At 42.2% G+C, this 17,852-nt stretch overlaps 1 protein-coding gene across 6 annotated transcripts; it reads right to left on the reverse strand.

The window, feature by feature from the left end:
• Nucleotides 1-2,695: 2,695 nt before the first annotated feature.
• Nucleotides 2,696-16,829, reverse strand: rcc1l (RCC1 like). Of its 6 annotated transcripts, none has more exons than XM_029699937.1 (12): nucleotides 16,631-16,829; nucleotides 14,624-14,867; nucleotides 13,373-13,502; nucleotides 12,608-12,736; nucleotides 11,100-11,166; nucleotides 7,897-7,948; nucleotides 7,559-7,643; nucleotides 5,638-5,819; nucleotides 5,121-5,208; nucleotides 4,490-4,663; nucleotides 3,924-4,009; nucleotides 2,696-3,333 (listed from the first exon to the last, which is right to left on the reverse strand). In XM_029699937.1, the coding sequence occupies exons 1-12, from the start codon at nucleotides 16,708-16,710 to the stop codon at nucleotides 3,256-3,258; spliced, it is 1,395 nt and encodes a 464-aa protein (XP_029555797.1). In that variant the 5' UTR covers nucleotides 16,711-16,829; the 3' UTR covers nucleotides 2,696-3,255. The 6 variants fall into 6 exon arrangements, with proteins under 6 accessions (XP_029555797.1, XP_029555798.1, XP_029555801.1 ...); XM_029699938.1 differs by having other exon boundaries at nucleotides 14,624-14,913; XM_029699941.1 differs by lacking the exon at nucleotides 16,631-16,829 and adding an exon at nucleotides 16,407-16,624.
• Nucleotides 16,830-17,852: the final 1,023 nt, after the last annotated feature.

Raw genomic sequence — 17,852 nt, forward strand, 5'->3', positions numbered from 1 at the left:
AGTAGCGTCCTATTTGGTGTGCTTATTGACCTTTTCTATTTGCCGTAGAGGTCAGGCAAGTAGAGCAGCCATTGATGGAGCATGCAATCATGTGGATAATGGTGACCCAAGGTTCTGTTTCGCAAATAGTGGCGATTTGAGTACCCAGAAATTGAGTAGTTTGTCTCTTTCAAGACGATTTGATACATGGGCTCTGATATGTTTTAGTTTGAAACGATTTAGTGCAATTCGCTTTGATTCGAGAATGAATACAATAGGATGCAATACCATTTGTTGCATAAACATGAATTTTCTATTCTTAAATTAAAATATGCGGGGCTGACGTGTTTATATGTACTATGTAGTCACGTTGGTCTACCAGAATGTAGCCTCTGTTTTTGTCCCCCACACTTTGGTTCTGCAATGACAATCACCCACTAATTAACTTGTCATTTTTACAGATTAAGTGTTTGAGCTGAAATTTAATATTTGCTTCCAAACTAGCTGTGGCATAGCCAATGAATATACAGTACCAGTCAAAAGTTTGGACACACCTACTCATTCCATTTTTATTTATTTTTTGCTCTTTTCTACATTGTAGAATAATACCAAAGACAAACTATGAAATAACACATGGAATCATGTAGTAACCAAAAAAGTGCTAAACAAATCTAAATATTTTATTATTATTCTTCAAAGTAGCCACCGTTTGCCTTGATGACAGCTTTGCACTCTTGGCATTCTCTCAACCAGCTTCATGGAATGCATTTCAATAAACAGGTGTGCCTTGATAAAAGTTAATTTGTGGCTCAAATGCATTAAGAAGGAAAGAAATTCCAATCAGTTCTATTGTGACAAGATAGGTGGTATACAGAAGCCCTAGTTGGTGAAATGGCAAGAACAGCTCAAATAAGCAAAGAGAAACAACAGTCCATCACTACTTTAAGACATGAAGGTCAATCAATCTGTGAAAATGTCAAGAACTTTGAACATTTCTTCAAGTGCAGTCGCAAAAACCATCAAGCGCTATGATGAAACTGGCTCTCATGAGGACCGCCACAGGAAAGGAAGACCGAGTTACCTCTGCTCTAGAGTTCATTAGATAACTGCACCTCAGATTGCAGCCCAAATGAACGCTTCAGAGTTCAAGTAACAGACACAATATCAACTGTTCAGAAGAGACTAGGTGAATCAGGCATTCATGGTAAAATTGCTGAAATGAAACCACTACTAAAGGACACTAAGAAGAGACTTGCTTGGCCCAAGAAACACGAGCTATGGACATTAGACCGGTGGAAATCTGTCATTTGGTCTGAGTCCAAATTTGTGATTTTTGGTTCCAACCGCCGTGTCTTTGTGAGACGCAGAGTAGGTGAACGGATGATCGCTGCATGTGTGATTCCCACCGTGAAGCATGGAGGAGGTGGTGTGATGGTGTTTTGCTGGTGACACTGATTTATTTAGAATTCAAGGCACACTTAACCAGCATGGCCACCACAACATTCTGCAGCCATCCCATCTGGTTTGCACTTAGTGGGATTATCATTTGTTTTTCAACAGGACAATGACCCAACACACCTATGGGCTGTGTAAGGGCTATTTAACCAAGAAGGAATGGGATGGAGTGCTGCATCAGATGACCTGGCCTTCACAATCACCAGACCTCAACCCAACTGAGATGGTTTGGAATGAGTAGGACTGCAGAGTGAAGGAAAAGCAGCCAACAAGTGCTCAGCATATGTGGGAACTCCTTCAAGACTGTTGGAAAAGCATTCCAGGTGAAGCTGGTGGAGAGAATGCCAAGTATGTGCCAAGCTGAAGGTGGTTACTTTGAAGAATCTCAAAATATATTTTGATTGAACTTATTTGCTTACTACATGATTCCATGTGTGTTAATTCATAGTTTGTGTTAACTATTATTCTACAATGTAAAAATAAACCCTTGAATGAGGCGTGTCCAAACTTGACTGGTACTGTGTGTGTATATATAGCGTAACATTGGATTTCACCTCCATCTCATGTTTTTGAGTGATGTCTCTTTTGCCTTGCAGTGCACCTCACAAAAGTGATTGCTGTCCTAGTTATGATCAACTTTACCCTGTACATCTACAAATTACCACATATACTGCTAGTTTAAAGCAAAACTATTGCTGATGGTGAACCTGAACAATCAATAAAATCTATTGTAAGCCCCGTTCAGCAGGTATAGCCAGATAAGTTGTCTCCGGTAGCTTACCTTTTTCGGTAAAACAGCATTTAACAGCGCAGATAACAATAACCTAGCAAATGACTAAAACCTAATATCACACAAGCCATTTTAGCATTTGAATGCGCTGCGCAGATTGGGGAAAAAGGAACAGGATCTCTACCTCGTTGATCAACGCGCGAAGCTGGGCACAATGCCTGTTGACATACTGCCAAATTCTCTAAAATGACAAAGGTGGTTTATGGTGGAGAAATTAACATTCAATGCTCTGGTGGACATTCCAATTGCACACTCCCTTAACTTGAGACATCTGTGGCATTGTGTTGCATGACAAAACTCTACATTTTAGTGGCCTTTTATTGTCCCCAGAACAACATGCACTTGTGTAATAATCATGCTGTTTAATCAGCTACTTATATACCTCAGGTGGATGGATTACCTTGGCAAATGAGAAATTCTCACTAACAGGGATGTAAACAAATGTGGGCACAAAATTGGAGAGAAATATACTTTTTGTGCATATGGACATTTTATTTCAGCTCATGAAACGTTTATAATTTTGTCAGTGTATAAAAACAATCAACAGTGAAGGTAAAATGCCATAAGGACATTATTCTGGAGGTCTGACAGTCAAGTTTCAGCACTTCTCTGCAGGAAGAAAAAAATCCATGGCTCCACCGCATCAGTTCTGCTCCACTGATCTCCACATCATCCAACAAGGGTGCCCAGTCACTAGTGTCAGATCAATAGTGTATAGAGATTAATGAAGTGCTGCAGTGACTGTTGCCTGTGAACCCAGCCTACATGTTATCCCAGCCGTGCTAGCCAGAGACACAGGGAGCAGACTGAAGCGTTGATGGCGGACACAGCCATCAGATGGCCGGGAACGGAGGATCTCTACCACCCATGGAGGACAGCTGGCTCTGGGGTTCAGGCCTCCATTGGCAGCCAGAGGATGTGAGGCTAACAGGGCGACTGAACAGGGCCAGATACCCCTCAGTGATCGAGTGGGAGGGTCACGGGGAAGAAAAGGGCTTACTTTAGGCTCTGTCCCTGCCCGCTGGGGACGCTCAGATGACAGACTTGACCAGCGCCACCATGTGGTCCACCCCACACGCTACATCCACCACATGACCTGGCACAGTCACCTGAAACACATTGAAAACAGTACACCATCAAAATATTACCATAAGATGCAGTTATGTAGCATTAAAACATGCATGAACTAGTTATGCATCCTTTAAAAAGTATGCTAAAAAGGTCTGATTCACTCCAAAATCAAAGTGGCCTAATATCCAGGTGAGTCCACCTCCCATAACATCTGTTGGGTAGATCCAGCTAGATGCCTCAATCCCAAATGAATGATAAAGATGGGTACCATCTGAGTTTATCATATTAGACAGTGCCCATCTTTTCCATTTGAATGAGATTCAGGCATATAGCTGGGTCTATGCAACATCACTTAATGTCTGAAAACATTGGACAAACGTTGTTGTAGGCTTAGCGGAGTTGCCAATAACCGGATGCATCCAGTTTTCAGTGATACATGTCAATCAAACTAGGCACCATTTCCGCTGAAAACCGAATGTGGGAACTCTGCTCAGGCGTTTTCTTTCATGCCTGCTACGTTGATACGCCTGTTAATGTTGTAGTGGACTATTACTAAGTCATTTCAATAAACCACAAATGTCAATGATCAGCAAAAAAAAAAAGATAAGTAATCTAAGTCTTGTCTCACCCGCCATGGGAAGTACTGGTCCTCTTTCTTTCCAATACCAAGACAACCTCTCACATTCTTCCCCCAAACAAAGAGTTCCCCACGATCTGGAATTTATTTATTTTTGTTACATTTTAGTCATTTTAGCAGACGCTCTTATCCAGAGCGACTTACAGTAGTGAACGCATACATTTCATACATTCTGGTCCCCCATGGGAATTGAACCCACAACCCTGGCGTTGCAAACACCATGCTCTACCAACTGAGCCACACGGAACAGCAAGCAATAGGTACATTCTACATATTTAATATTATTATTTCATCCAATGGCTTGAAATGGGAATGGGTTAATAAAATGCTAACAATATGTAAACGTACAAGCACATGGAAACTTTCATATCTTGTATCATCCACTGAATGGTATAGCACCACATTACTATTTCTTGGGTAAGAAGTCCTACTTCCTGTATGCCAACATATTCATCTTAAACTGTAACATTGTGAGTTTGTGACTCTAAAGATGCATTTGTTGTTTTTTTTGTCCAACATAACTCATTCCACATACTGAAAATCGCGACTTAACCCACCTGTGACAGCCGCGAAATGGTTCAGTCCACAGTGGATGCGGCTCACGGTCACCGCGGGGTTAAACTCTGAGCGGCCGAACAGTGCAGGAGGGACCAGCTCAGGGGTTTGGGATTCAGAGAGATTAGGGCCCTTTCCAAGAATGCCGTAGCCCCATACAAACACCTCCCCTCTCTCTGTAAAGACAAACACGCCTTTACTGACACACTACATATTATTTATTGAAAGGATATGATAAGTCTATTAAATGGGAAGCTATGCTATACAGTCCAGTAATGTTAGTTTTGTTTTAATGGTGGTGGTGCAAGTGATCTTTTATTATTTCACTGCCAAGTTCCATTTTGGCAGCCACCCCCCTCAATATTCACAGATCTGAAAGGACTCAATCATTTTTAGCAATATGGTGATGCCTAACCTTCCTATAGTGTAATTGGAGCTTCCACCATATTGCTTTCACATTCTCAGATTGGTAAATATAACAGTTAGCAACGAGCACTCGGCAGGCAGGTGGCCCTCCAAAGTGATCCTGGTGGCACGCCCACTTTTAGATGCAAATCAACCTGCCAGAGATGGAAGAGGTAGGAACAATGGAAGTGGCGAGAGGCCGAAATGGAACAGGGCCCCGGTACTCACCGTTCAGAATGGCCACCTGTGTGCCTCCACAGGCCACCTGGGTCACTTTGCCCACCTTTTCAAAAGGAAGGAGTCGAGGGGAGTTAATCTGAGGAGAGGGAGAACATAAAGTCAGTAGCTGGACAAAAGGTCACACATTGAAATATAATAAGAACACGTAGTGGTACCAATAGTTTAGCCTGGTGGAACCAGCCTGAACGCTACATTCACAATTCAGTCTAGCATTCCTGCTCATTGAAACTATTTGAGCGGTATTATTCAAAACTATCCTCAGCAATTGGATCCCCCTCAACCAATCAGAGGATGGCTTAATTCAAAGCACAGCCATTTTCTCTTATTTGCAAACACCCATCTATTGGAGAAAGTCCAGACTGATACATGAAGTGAAATAGAACAGTCAATGCAGCTGGTTCCACCAGGCTAATATATACTGTAGTATAGCCTTGTGAGAAACAAGAGTCACAAAGTTTGGCAAACTTGATTTGAGATTGTGATGGGCACTACGTTGGCTCCTCACCTGGGTGGCCTCAGTGACTGAGGAGAGTTGGAGGTACTCAGAGTTGCCCCAGCCATAGAGCTGGCCGTCCTGGGACACGGCCATGCTGCAGTCTCCGTAGGTGGTCACCTGCTGCACCCTCACACCAGCCAGGTCCCCTCCTACAGCCACCGGCCTGGCACACATGTTGTGGTGGCCCAGACCTGAAAAAAAATTGCTTTGTCTTTAGAAAACAGTTAAGTGTGTGGGAGACTATGCATGTGTGTAACTATGCAGGTGTCTTAATGAAAAAATGATGCTCTTTCTTTATGCACTAAGAGACTTGGGCCCATGTCCACAAAGCTTCTCAGAAAAGGTTCTAGGAATCCTGTTTTAAACTTCTAGCTCAGAGTAGGTTTTAGGATGATGTTAAGACACTGCTCAGACAAACTGAGTTTCTCAGTTGGTAATTACAACAGTTTGAGGTACCGCAAAAGAAAAGATGGTGATGACGCTCATTGACATTGTTGTAAATGATGGGGAATAACCAATCCGAGGAGGCATCGCCAGCTGTGAACTCTATTCCATGCTTCAGACAAAAAAGGTGAATGTGACTGTACAAATGTTGCAATGCTAAAACGTTTGATATAATTTTCGCCTGACACAATCACTTTGCATACTCTTAATTCTTTCCTAATATGTTGGCATACATAACCTTTTTTAACCAATTCCAATGGTTGTTAAATTATTGTTTATTATAATCAACACACTCATCACTCCCATTTAATAACTATTGCTTTGGCACAGCAGGCATCAAGTCACTTGCCAATGTTTCATAAAACGGTTGAAAGGTCTATAATTTTCCACGAACACAATCCAAGTTAACATGAAGCCCTTGATGCCTTCAAAATCGCCCAACTTACATGCAAACCCAATTTAGGATATATATTTTTTAACAATATGATATTGCACTCTGAAGGGATAACTTGAAATAACACGTATATTAATTAAATAATCAAAAGAAAAAGTAATTATTTGTAAGCCTAGTGCAGGGGTACTCGAGCACTATTTGAGAAGGTCCGGTCACACAAATTTCCTAGGTGGCAAAGGTCCAGATTGATATTGTCATTTATTGGCATAGTAACAAACCCCACCTTGCAACCCCAAACTGTTCACACCCCTCTTGTTGGCAGAGAGAAAATGTAGCAGTTTTAAAGCCAATTTCCCACAATTCTACCCATTTTGCATGGGAAAGAGAAATGTTTTGCTTTTTTAAAACTAATTTCCTGCAATTCTACACATTTGTTTTTATATGATACCAGGTGTCGAAGCCTGACAAGGTTAAATTGGTAGTTGGGACCCGCGGTCCATATTGACCTGGGTACGGATCCAGTAGTTTGGCATATCATGTACAACAGGCCTCGTGAAATAATTGTCAAAAGTGCAAGAGATACTGTTTTATGTAGGTAGATTGTTTCTGAATTGATTACATCAACATACTCCAAACTCCAAAGCAATTGCATGTGGCGCAGGAACCACTGACTTGCTGACCTTTTCTATTATCAAGACACCAGCCAGTTACTCTTAACTGCTTAAGACAGCTCATGAAGTGTCCTAAATATCTGCTGAGTAAGTTGGACTCTTATGACTACAGAGGCTTCATGCATTGATTTTATTTTTAGGAGTAAAATGTCTCTATTCTCAGCGCTTACAACCAATTTTCTACTCAGGTACTTTGTGGATAAAAATGTGTAAAGCTCACACAGCAGGAGTGAAACACAATATTTGCACAAGGTCATTAATTGGTTAAGTAAATGTGGGTAATTCTGCATAAAAATAAACTGATATTGGAGAGAAATGTACAGAAAAAGGTGGAGACACTGATAAACTGAGTCGCTATGGTTTATCTTTTTAGGGACCCCTTGGCATTTTCCCAGCGTGTGTGTGTGTGGGGGCTTCTAACCTGTCTGTCCGTCTGCCCCCCAGCCACAGGCATATACCTTGCCCGTCTCAGTCAGGAACAGACTGTGGTCCTGCCCACACACCACCTATAGGACAAACATGGCATCCACAGGGTTCAGTCACACATAATATCTGCACACAACATATTTTCACTCTGGGGTGAAGTTTCCCCTATGTTCAGATGTAGGATCAGCTTTCCCCCCCCCCACCCTATTATTTGTTTATTTAGCCTTTAATTACCAAGGTGAGTCATGTAGAACACATTTTACTTTACAATAATGACCAAGGTGGAGCAATAATGGCGGAGGTGTCTTTCTGTCCCCGTTACACAGAACACACCTGAGTCACTGGGCTGTCAAAGCCTTCCATCTTGTGAATGATGTGACTGGCACTGCAACGGAGAGAGACTATATATATATTACATAGATACATACAGTGCCTATAGACAGTCAACAGACCTTTGAACTTTAGTCACATTTTGCCAGCTTAAAATGTAATATAAAAAGTGAGATTGTAGATCTGGAGGAAAACACAACCTACTCCATCCACATTATCAACGTGAAAGAAAGTTTTAAAACATTTTCCAAATGAAGAAGAAAAAAACCCCACTGAAATATCATAATTGGATAAGTCTCAACCCCAGAGGTAATACTTGGTGGAAGAACCTTTGGTAGCCATTACAGCTGTGAAAAATTTAAGATTTTCTACCAACTTCGCACAACTCTTAGGGCAACATACACAGTTGAAGTCAGAAGTTTACATAAACTGAGTTTAAATGTATTTGGCTAAGGTGTTTCACAATTCCTGACATTTAATCCTAGTAAAAATTCCCTGTCTTAGTTCAGTTAGGATCACCACTTTATTTTAAGAATGTGAAATGTCAGCAGAGAATGATTTATTTCAGCTTTTATTTATTTCATCACATTCCCAGTGGGTCAGAAGTTGACATACACTCAATTGATATTTGGTAGCATTGCCTTTAAATTGTTTAACTTCGGTCAAACGTTTTGGGTGGCCTTCCACAAGCTTCCCTCAATACGTTGGGTGAATTTTGGCCCATTCCTCCTGACAGAGCTGGTGTAACTGAGTCAGGTTTGTAGGCCTCCTTGCACGCACAGACTTTTTCAGTTCTGCCCACAAATTTTATATAGGATTGAGGTCAGGGCTTTGTGATGGCCACTCCAATACCTTGACTTCGTTGTCCTTAAGCCATTTTGCCACAACTTTGGAAGTATGCTTGGGGTCATTGTCCATTTGGAAAACCCATTTGAGACCAAGCTTTAACTTCCCGACTGACGTCTTGACATGTTGCTTCAATATATTCACATAATTTTCCTACCTCATGATGCCATCTATTTGTAAAGTGCACTTGTCCCTCCTGCAGCAAAGCACCCCCACAACATGATGCTGCCACCCCTGTGCTTCACGGTTGGGATGGTGTTCTTTGGCTTGCAAGCCTCCCCCTTTTTCCTCCAAACATAACGATGGTCATTATGGCCAAACAGTTCTATTTTTGTTTCATCAGACCAGAGGACATTTCTCCAAAAAGTGCGATCTTTGTCTCCATGTGCAGTTGCAAACCGTAGTTTGGCTTCTTTATGTCGGTTTTGGAGCAGTGGCTTCTTCCTAGCTGAGCAGCCTTTCAGGTTATGTCGATATAGGACTCGTTTTATAGTGGATATAGATACTTTTTTTACCCGTTTCCTCCAGCATCTTTACAAAGTCCTTTGCTGTTTTTCTTGGATTGATTTGCACTTTTTGCACCAAAGTACGTTCATCTCTAGGAGACAGAACGCGTCTCCTTCCTGAGAGGTATGACGGCTGGTCCCAATAGTACGCAAGGTACCACGTTCATCTTTACAAACAATAGTACTATTGTTTGTAAAGATGAACGTGGTACCTTCAGGCATTTGGAAATTGCTCCCAAGGATGAACCAGACCAGAAAAAAGTTTTTTTCTGAGGTCTTGGCTGATTTCTTTTGATTTTTCCATGATGTCAAGCAATGAGGCACTGAGTTTGAAGGTAGACCTTGAAATACATCCACAGGTACACCTCCAATTGACTCAAATTATGTCAGTTAGCCTATCAGAAGCTTCTAAAGCCATGACATAACTTTCTGGAATTTTCCAAGCTGTTTAAAGGCATGTAAACTTCTGGCCCACTGGAATTGTGATACAGGGAATTTTAAGTGAAAACATTTGACTGTCAACAATTTACAACAAAATGTATTGTGCCATGCACAAAGTAGATGTCCTAACCAACTTACCAAAACTATAGTTTGTTAATAAGATATTTGTGGAGTGGTTGAAAAACGAGTTTTAATGACTCCAACCTAAGTGTATGTAAACTTCCGACTTCAACTGTATCCATCGTTTTTGTCAAAATTGCTCAGGCTCAGTAAATTTGGCTGGGGATCAATAATGGACAGCAATATTTAAACCTCGTCTCTGATTTTCTAAGAAGATTTAAGCCAGGACTGAGACTAGACCACTCAACACCTCTTGCCATTCTGATGTGTCTGTTGCATAAAACATTGTGTAACTGTCCCACAGAAAAATAAAACCCTATCCTAGGGTTAGGTTTTCAGAAGACTGAGGCGGGTTTTCCTTTAACTTTTTACCTGAGCTTTGCTCCTTTCATATTTATTTTGATCCTAACAAACTCCCCAGTCCCTGCCGGTGACAAGCATACCCATACCATGATGCTGCCACCACAATACTTGAAAATACAAAATACTAACATTGCATTCACTCCATATTACTAGCCTGTATGACAAAGTGAAAAGAAAGAAGCCTGTGTTTAAAAAAAATCCACTACAAATTATCCTTTCTGTTTGTAAGAAAGCTGTTAAGTAATACTGCAAGACAAATAAATGTACTTTAAGGACAAAATTTTAAACTACAGGGTTGGGTGAATTCCAAAACACAGAGTGAAAACCTCTATTTTCAAATATTTTGGAGGCAGCATCATGTTATGGGTATGTTTGTCATCAGCAGGGACTGGGGGGAGAGAGAGAGAAGTCATCAATCAATTACTCAAGGAGCCCCGTCTGTCCAGAAAAGGTCCCCTCTGCCCACTCCCTGTCGTCCTCTCCTCTGCTCACTCTTACTAGGCCCCTAAAGACCGGGGGCCATATGTATCAGAGTAGGCATGCTGATCTAGAATCAGCTCCCCCCAGTCCCTATAATCTTAATCTTTGTGATCAAAAGGTTAAACTGATCCTAAATCAGCACTCTAACTCCGAAACATACAACCCCTGAACACACATTTATAATAGGATTGTTGTTCAACCTGAGTACTTAGGCAGTCATTGGGCAGAAAAGCAGTAAAATTCCTGGAGAGTGAATACATTTCCAGCCTGCATTGATTTGACACTATGAGTCATCACTAGTATGACTCAACATACACCCGGTCGTGTTGCATGACAACGGCAGAGGCAGACTTTTCTTTGCATTTTGAGCATGGTTTCAGCCTGATCAACTTCGTCAGTAATAAGGTAATATGTTGAGTAAACAACAGCGGTGTGTGTGTGGTATCATACCTGTAGACTTCATCTTCAACCATCTTCCTCCCACACTGGCCATAGGCATTGTTTCCCAGACTGAACACTTTGATGTGATAAAGAGAGAATGAGGGAAAGGAGAGAGACACACACACAAAAACATGTGGGAGGATGATCCAGGGGTGCGATTAGACATTGTTAACAATGTGGAAAATGGAGCAGTGTCTGTAAAACGAACAGTAGCACTTTATTTTGAAGTACAAAAATGTCCAGGTATTTTCTTAAGTACATTGTAAAAATGTAAATAACACAGTATTAAACTATAAATTACATGTTTGTTTATTTGTGATTAAATAAAACAAGAATAACCGGTCACCAGGTAGTTACCAATTGTTATATTCTTTTAGGTAAGTATCTCAAAGTACAGATTGTTACCACATCACTTCCTAGTAAATTCCAGGGAAATACCAGTGGAAAGAGTACCGTATAATAAAGTGCCACCAAATGAACAATCGTTACGCAACTATGACGCCCTCTTCGACGATCATCAGCTCAAATGTATTTCTGCAAAGTGCATAAGCAAAGGTCAGGATTCAAATTACACATCTACTAAAAATAGTAGGAAGAATTAACATCAATATTTTCAACATGTAAGGGACCACATATTGATATCTTAACCCTACGGAGTTGACCTGCTCAGTTATGGGAGTGCCCTGGCTTGCATCCATGTGTAGTATTTGTATTTATTATGGATCCCCACTCTTCCTGGGGTCCGGCAGAATTAAGGCAGTTATACAATTTTAAAAACACTACAATACATTCACTACAGAATTCACAACACACTAAGTGTGTATGCCCTCAGGCACATATTTCTCAACCACATATCTACAACACAAAATCCATGTGTAAGTGTGTGTATAGTGCGTATGTTATCATGTGTGTATGCATGTGTCTATGTTTGTGTTACTTCACAGTCCCCGCTGTTCCATAAGGTATATTTTTACCTGCTTTTTAAATCTGATTCTACTGCTTGCATCAGTTACCTGATGTGGAATAGAGTTCCATGTAGTAGGTTAAGGGCTTGTTCATGGGCACAACGGTAGGGGAATGTCTTTAGGATGTGAACCCACCAGCCTTCTAATTCCCAGATCAATCCCCCCCCCCTATTTTCCCTAGTTTGTGTGTGACATTTTCCTCAAAGAAGCACACACAGTGAGCAAAATAGCCCTAAACAGACAGGAAGGCATATTATCCAAGGTAACAATTATCTCAGAATCTTGAGCTAGCTATTTTACTTGATTTCCATTGCATTTCCTTATAAGTATGTGAATGTCTGTCACGAGAGCTTATCCAAGACAGGTTTCACACTTTCATGCTCTTTACTTAGACTGTTAAATAAAAGTCCCCTTCTCAAGGATATCATAAAAGGAAGGTGTAACACAAATCACATTGCTCACAGTACTGGGAGTTATATGGGAATTTTCGTAACAGCTCAGTGTCGTTTTACGTGAGGAGAACAAAACGTCACCCTCTATGTTGCCTCTTACCTCCCTCTGAGTCGGTGAGCACCAGGGAGTGGGCACGGCCACATGCCACCTGCACCACCCTGGTCTGCTGGGGCCTGGCCAGGGGGAGAGGCACCGGAGAGGGCTCCAGCACATAGTCATAGCTCTTATCTAGAGAGGGAACACTAGGTGATTATAAACATCACTGGGATGGTCTGACACTGGCCTGGTCGCAGATCTGTTTGTGCTCTTGAAAACTCCATTGCTGTCTTTGTCAAGCCTTGGCAAGAGAGCAGAAACAGACTGGCACCCAGACTAGTCTGACACATGCTCGATCACAGGCATCAATTCAGGGCAGGCGCTGCACAAATTCGTCTGAATATTGGACGGCTAAAGCAGTTGATGGGACTATACAATCCATTTCACATACACTAAAGATTGGTGAAAGTGTGCAGCAGTTGTTGAAAACACACACCCACCATCGAGCAAATTACGCACATCCTCCAATTGGTTGACAAGCTGGTGCACTTTTATGGCTGAATAGGTTAAAGCTGCAATCCTTAATGCGAAAAACAACAAACTGCAGCCCCAGCCACTTTGTTTAACTCAATCGCTTTATAACAAACCATCTTTTTGGGAAAGGCAGTTGTACTCAACTCATTAGACATCTATAAGTTATATTCTTCCTCAATCAATTGGTCATTAATTGAAAGTGCAAGATCCCAGATCGTGTGTAAAAAAAAAAGGAAAGGAGGAGAGTGCTCGTCATGGAGGATGGGGGAGCGAGAGAATGAATGAGTGTCTTACGGCGGTCTTGTTGGGTGCGTTGGAAGCCCAGCTGTGAGTCTCTGTTGAGGCCCATGCCCCACACCTTGGTGAGGTCCTTGGTGGAAGAGGAGAGGAGGGTAAAGCCGTACCCACAGGCTGCAGAGGAGATCTGAGGAGAGAGACCAGCTCGGGAGTCAGTCACTCACTGTCAAGTACAGCACTTGTGTATTCAACAGGTCGCATATAATTTTAGAAACGGCATGCATGGCAAGTATGCGTACCTAAAAAACATGAGCTGGCGCACACCCAGAATAAGTTTGTGTGGAGGTGCTGACTAACGGCGAATATACTATAAAAATAAAGAAAGTCGCACACTCCATGTGTAATCTCCCAGCAATTTAATGGGTATTTACCAACGTTTCGGCATCACTGTGCCTTCCTCAGGGTCTGTGTACCTGCCATGGATGCAGTTGCATTTCACAGTGAGTGAAGACATATGAGGCCAAAACTAAGTGATGTCAAGTAGTAGTGGTTAGGCAGTGGTCAGGTCACCAACCCTGGTCCTTGAGACCTGGGAGTGCAAGGCTTTTGCTCCAGCCCAGTACTTACACACTTAATTTAGCTAATCAACTGCTCATCAAATCAAATGTTATTCGTCACATGCGCCGAATACAACCTTACCGTGAAATGCTTACTTACAAGCCCTTAACCAACAATACAGTTCAAGAAATAGAATAAAGAAAATATTGACTAAATAAACTAAAGTAAAAAAAATAAAATAAAAAGTAACACAATAAAATAAGAATAACGATGCCATGTACAGGGGGTAGTGGTACCGAGTCAATGTGCGGGGGTACAGGTTAGTCGAGGTCATTTGTACATGTACTGTAGGTAGGGGTAAAGTGACTATGCATTGATAATAAACAGTGAGTAGCAGCAGTGTAAAAACTGTGGTTTGGGGGGGGGGGGGGGTCAATGTAAATAGTCTGGGTGGCCATTTGATTAATTGTTCAGCAGTCAAAAAGACCCGGAAATCGGCCTTGTTTTCAGTAGACACCAAACAAGAGAATAACGTTATGAAACAGAAGTAGTCAACTACCTTGTCTGAACTTGTCCAATAAGAACCCATATTTTCGTTTTCAGTTGCATAGCGTCATGCCCCAGCCCTACCAAACAAACACGGCCTGGCTGTGTAGACCAACTGGCATTGAACAAAAGCAGTTGTCATAAATTGTATAGAAACATGTCTATTGTGTCAGTTAAGTGTTTCTGTGGTTAAACAGACATTACCTGCTGCTCTGTCTCCAGACGGTAAGGAGTGAGCTGGTATTTCCTAGGCTTTTTCCTGCCACTGTCTGGAATCACAAAGCTGGGGATGCCCAGGGCTCCAGTGTAGCTAAACCCCCATACAAACACCTTGTGGTTGGGCTTTCTCTGCTTCCCAACATACTGAAACACTGGACCCTCATCCTTTAGCTCCCGAGACCTGCGGTCACTGGTGGGGGTCGCATATCCCCGAGCTCCAAGTGCTAACCTGTGTTGGGTACACAATCGAAGGTACGCTAATGACATCTCCACCCCTGAGAAATCATGAAACAGAAAATATCATGAGCTAGATATTAGGTTGTCATTGGCAGTTTGACAGAGAGGACTGAAAGAGGCTTGGTTAGAGTCAGAGTTGTGTAACGTCCTTTAGCTAGTCACGCATCATCACATAAAAAGTGTAACTTTAGCTAGTTATCGATTAGCTCTCAAATCCCTACAAACAGAGAAGGGTTTTTCAGCAGTGTTGCCAACTATTTTTTAAGGAAAGTACAATAGCTGGTTGCTTCATTTGTCACTAGAAGTCTCTAGATGACTTAATAGTGACACAACGTTAATTTGTACATGCACATTAAGAAATCATATTTTTGTTTATGCCACAGATAGAACAATGAGACAGATATTTCACTGGACGTATAAATGTGAAGCATTTATGATAGTGAAAGGAAGCCCAGTGGCAAGCAGTGGAAGAAGGAAGGTGATGGATTTTGGCCAACATTCTGCAAATTTTGTCATCAATGGAACATTTTTATCTCAATAGAGTTCTGGTACCAAAACTGCAATCTGTTACGAACAGAGTGGACAAAGTGTTGTAGACTTCACCCTTTGCCAAAGTTTTAAAAAACGGAGCTATTGAGTTAATGCACATCTCGGAGTAGGCGTTCCCTAACAGAAATATGCAAATACACGCTAGAACGCACCAATAGGATCTTGCTAGCTCGTGCTTGGCTCTGCCCACTTTGCTTGTTCTGCCGACTATGACTAATTTGTTCCCATTGAAAAAGACAGGATGTGGTATATTTTAGATACAAAAATCTTTACTTATGCTCTCCCTCAGTCTCTCAATCAATGAGAACTTCTCCAAAGCAAAACTTAAAAGAAAGTTTGAAGGAGAACAAAAAGGAACAGATTAAATATTTAAACAGCACAGAAAAACGCAGTAAAGTAGATATTATAATTTTTTTAAGTACCGTTTTACCGATTAAATACATTCACTTCAGGCGCTGCAGCAGCAGGGAGAGGATCAAGAGGTTAGAGCAGAGAGGCGGCGGGGGAGAGGGCGCAAGTGATGGGAGCACACATGCAGCAGACTGCCGGCCGAGCGGGAGCGGACTGCCGGCCGAGCGGGAGCGGACTGCCGGCCGAGCGGGAGCGGACTGCCGGCCGAGCGGGAGCGGACTGCCGGCCGAGCGGGAGCGGACTGCCGGCCGAGCGGGAGCGGACTGCCGGCCGAGCTGGAGCGGACTGCCGGCCGAGCTGGAGCGGACTGCCGGCCGAGCTGGAGCGGACTGCCGAGCAGAACAGCTGTGCTCAGCCATGCGGGAACACAAAAATACGGAAGTCGCTAAGCAACACTTTTTTCAGCGGTTACATCTTTCCCATATTAGGCTCCATGTGAAATACAATTCCAATGCTGTGTTTTAACGTTTAGAAAAAGACAATCGTTTTCAAACCGGGTTTCTAAACATGTGCTGATATGCCTCTTTCATATCAGCAATAAATCATATTTCAAATGAAAATATACACTTACTGTAGCAGTTTTGCTCAGATCCACCAGCAGTGTGTGCCTCCAGTTGATGAACTAGCTAACGTTACACTTCTTCCTCAGTTATGCTTACACACAGGTGTTCCGCAAGCGTCGGGGCTCATAACAAAATATCCCAGTTCAGAAGATACTATCTTCAATAAATAGGCGCTAAAGCAGTTAGTGTCTATGAATGGGGTAACGTTAGCTACTTATGGGAATGGTCTTACCTGTTATGGTTATTTGTAATATTCACGAATCGAGCTTCAATGTGACACCCACATACTGATTTCATCTTCGTAATATTCATAGCTTCATTATTTTGGGTGGCATAGGTTGTGGTTTTATTCAATGCAATTTATTCTGACAGGCGTGTTACCGCAGAGACAACCATGAGTCATCCCTAACTGCACTTTCAACTTTGACCCGGTTCAAAAAGGAAGAAACTGGGCCAAATCCCTAACAACGCAGGTGACAGTACGCCACCTGCAGGGATGGAGTGTAAATTCTGAATCCCAGTTTAATACCTGAGCAACTTTAAATGTTTTATGAATCAAGGCTGTCTCACGCCCATTCGCAATATATTAATACGTTTTTTGGGGGATCCTCCATTTCGTATGATTTGAATGTATTTGGTAGTTGCTAAATGCTATGGTTGTGCTTACTGTAGCTAAAGTTGCTAATTAGCTAAGGATCTAAAGTTATCAACTTCTTTTTGATTTAACCTTAATTTAACTAAGCAAGTCAGTTAAGAACAAATTCTTATTTACAATGACGGCCTACCCCGGCCAAACCCTCAATAACCCAGATGATGCTGGGCCAATTGTGCGCCGCCCTATGGGACTCCTGATCACAATACAGCCCAGTATCAAACCCGGGTCTGTAGTGACGCCTCTAGCACTGCGATGCAGTGCCTTAGACCGCTGCACCTCTCACAACATGCAACCTTTAGGTTGCTAGTCGTTTGCGTCATAGGTTAGAGTTAGCGTAAGGGTTCAAAGATTTTACTGAGTTACAATTCATATAAGGAAATCAGTCAATTGAAATAAATTCGGACCTAATCTATGGATTTCACATGCCTGGGCAGTGGCGCAGCCATGTGTGGGCATAGGCCCAACCATTTGGGAGCCAGGCCCAGCCAATCAGAAGGAGTTTTTCCCCACAAAAGGGCTTTATTACAGACAGAAATACCCTTCAGTTTTATCAGCTGTCCGGGTGGCTGATCGCAGACGATCCTGCAGGTGAAGAAGCAGGAAGTGGAGATCTAGGGCTGGCATGGTTACGTAGTCTGCGATTGTGAGGCCGGTTGGACGTACTGACAAATTCTCATAAACATTGAAGGCAGCTTATGGTAGAGAAATTAACATTACATTCTCTGGCAACAGCTCTGGTGGACGTTCCTGCAGTCAGCATGCCAATTGCACGCTCATTTAAAATTTGAGACATCTGGGC

The sequence above is a fragment of the Salmo trutta genome, chromosome 19 (genome assembly GCF_901001165.1).
Source record: "Salmo trutta chromosome 19, fSalTru1.1, whole genome shotgun sequence".
NCBI classification, from domain to species: Eukaryota; Metazoa; Chordata; class Actinopteri; order Salmoniformes; family Salmonidae; genus Salmo; species Salmo trutta.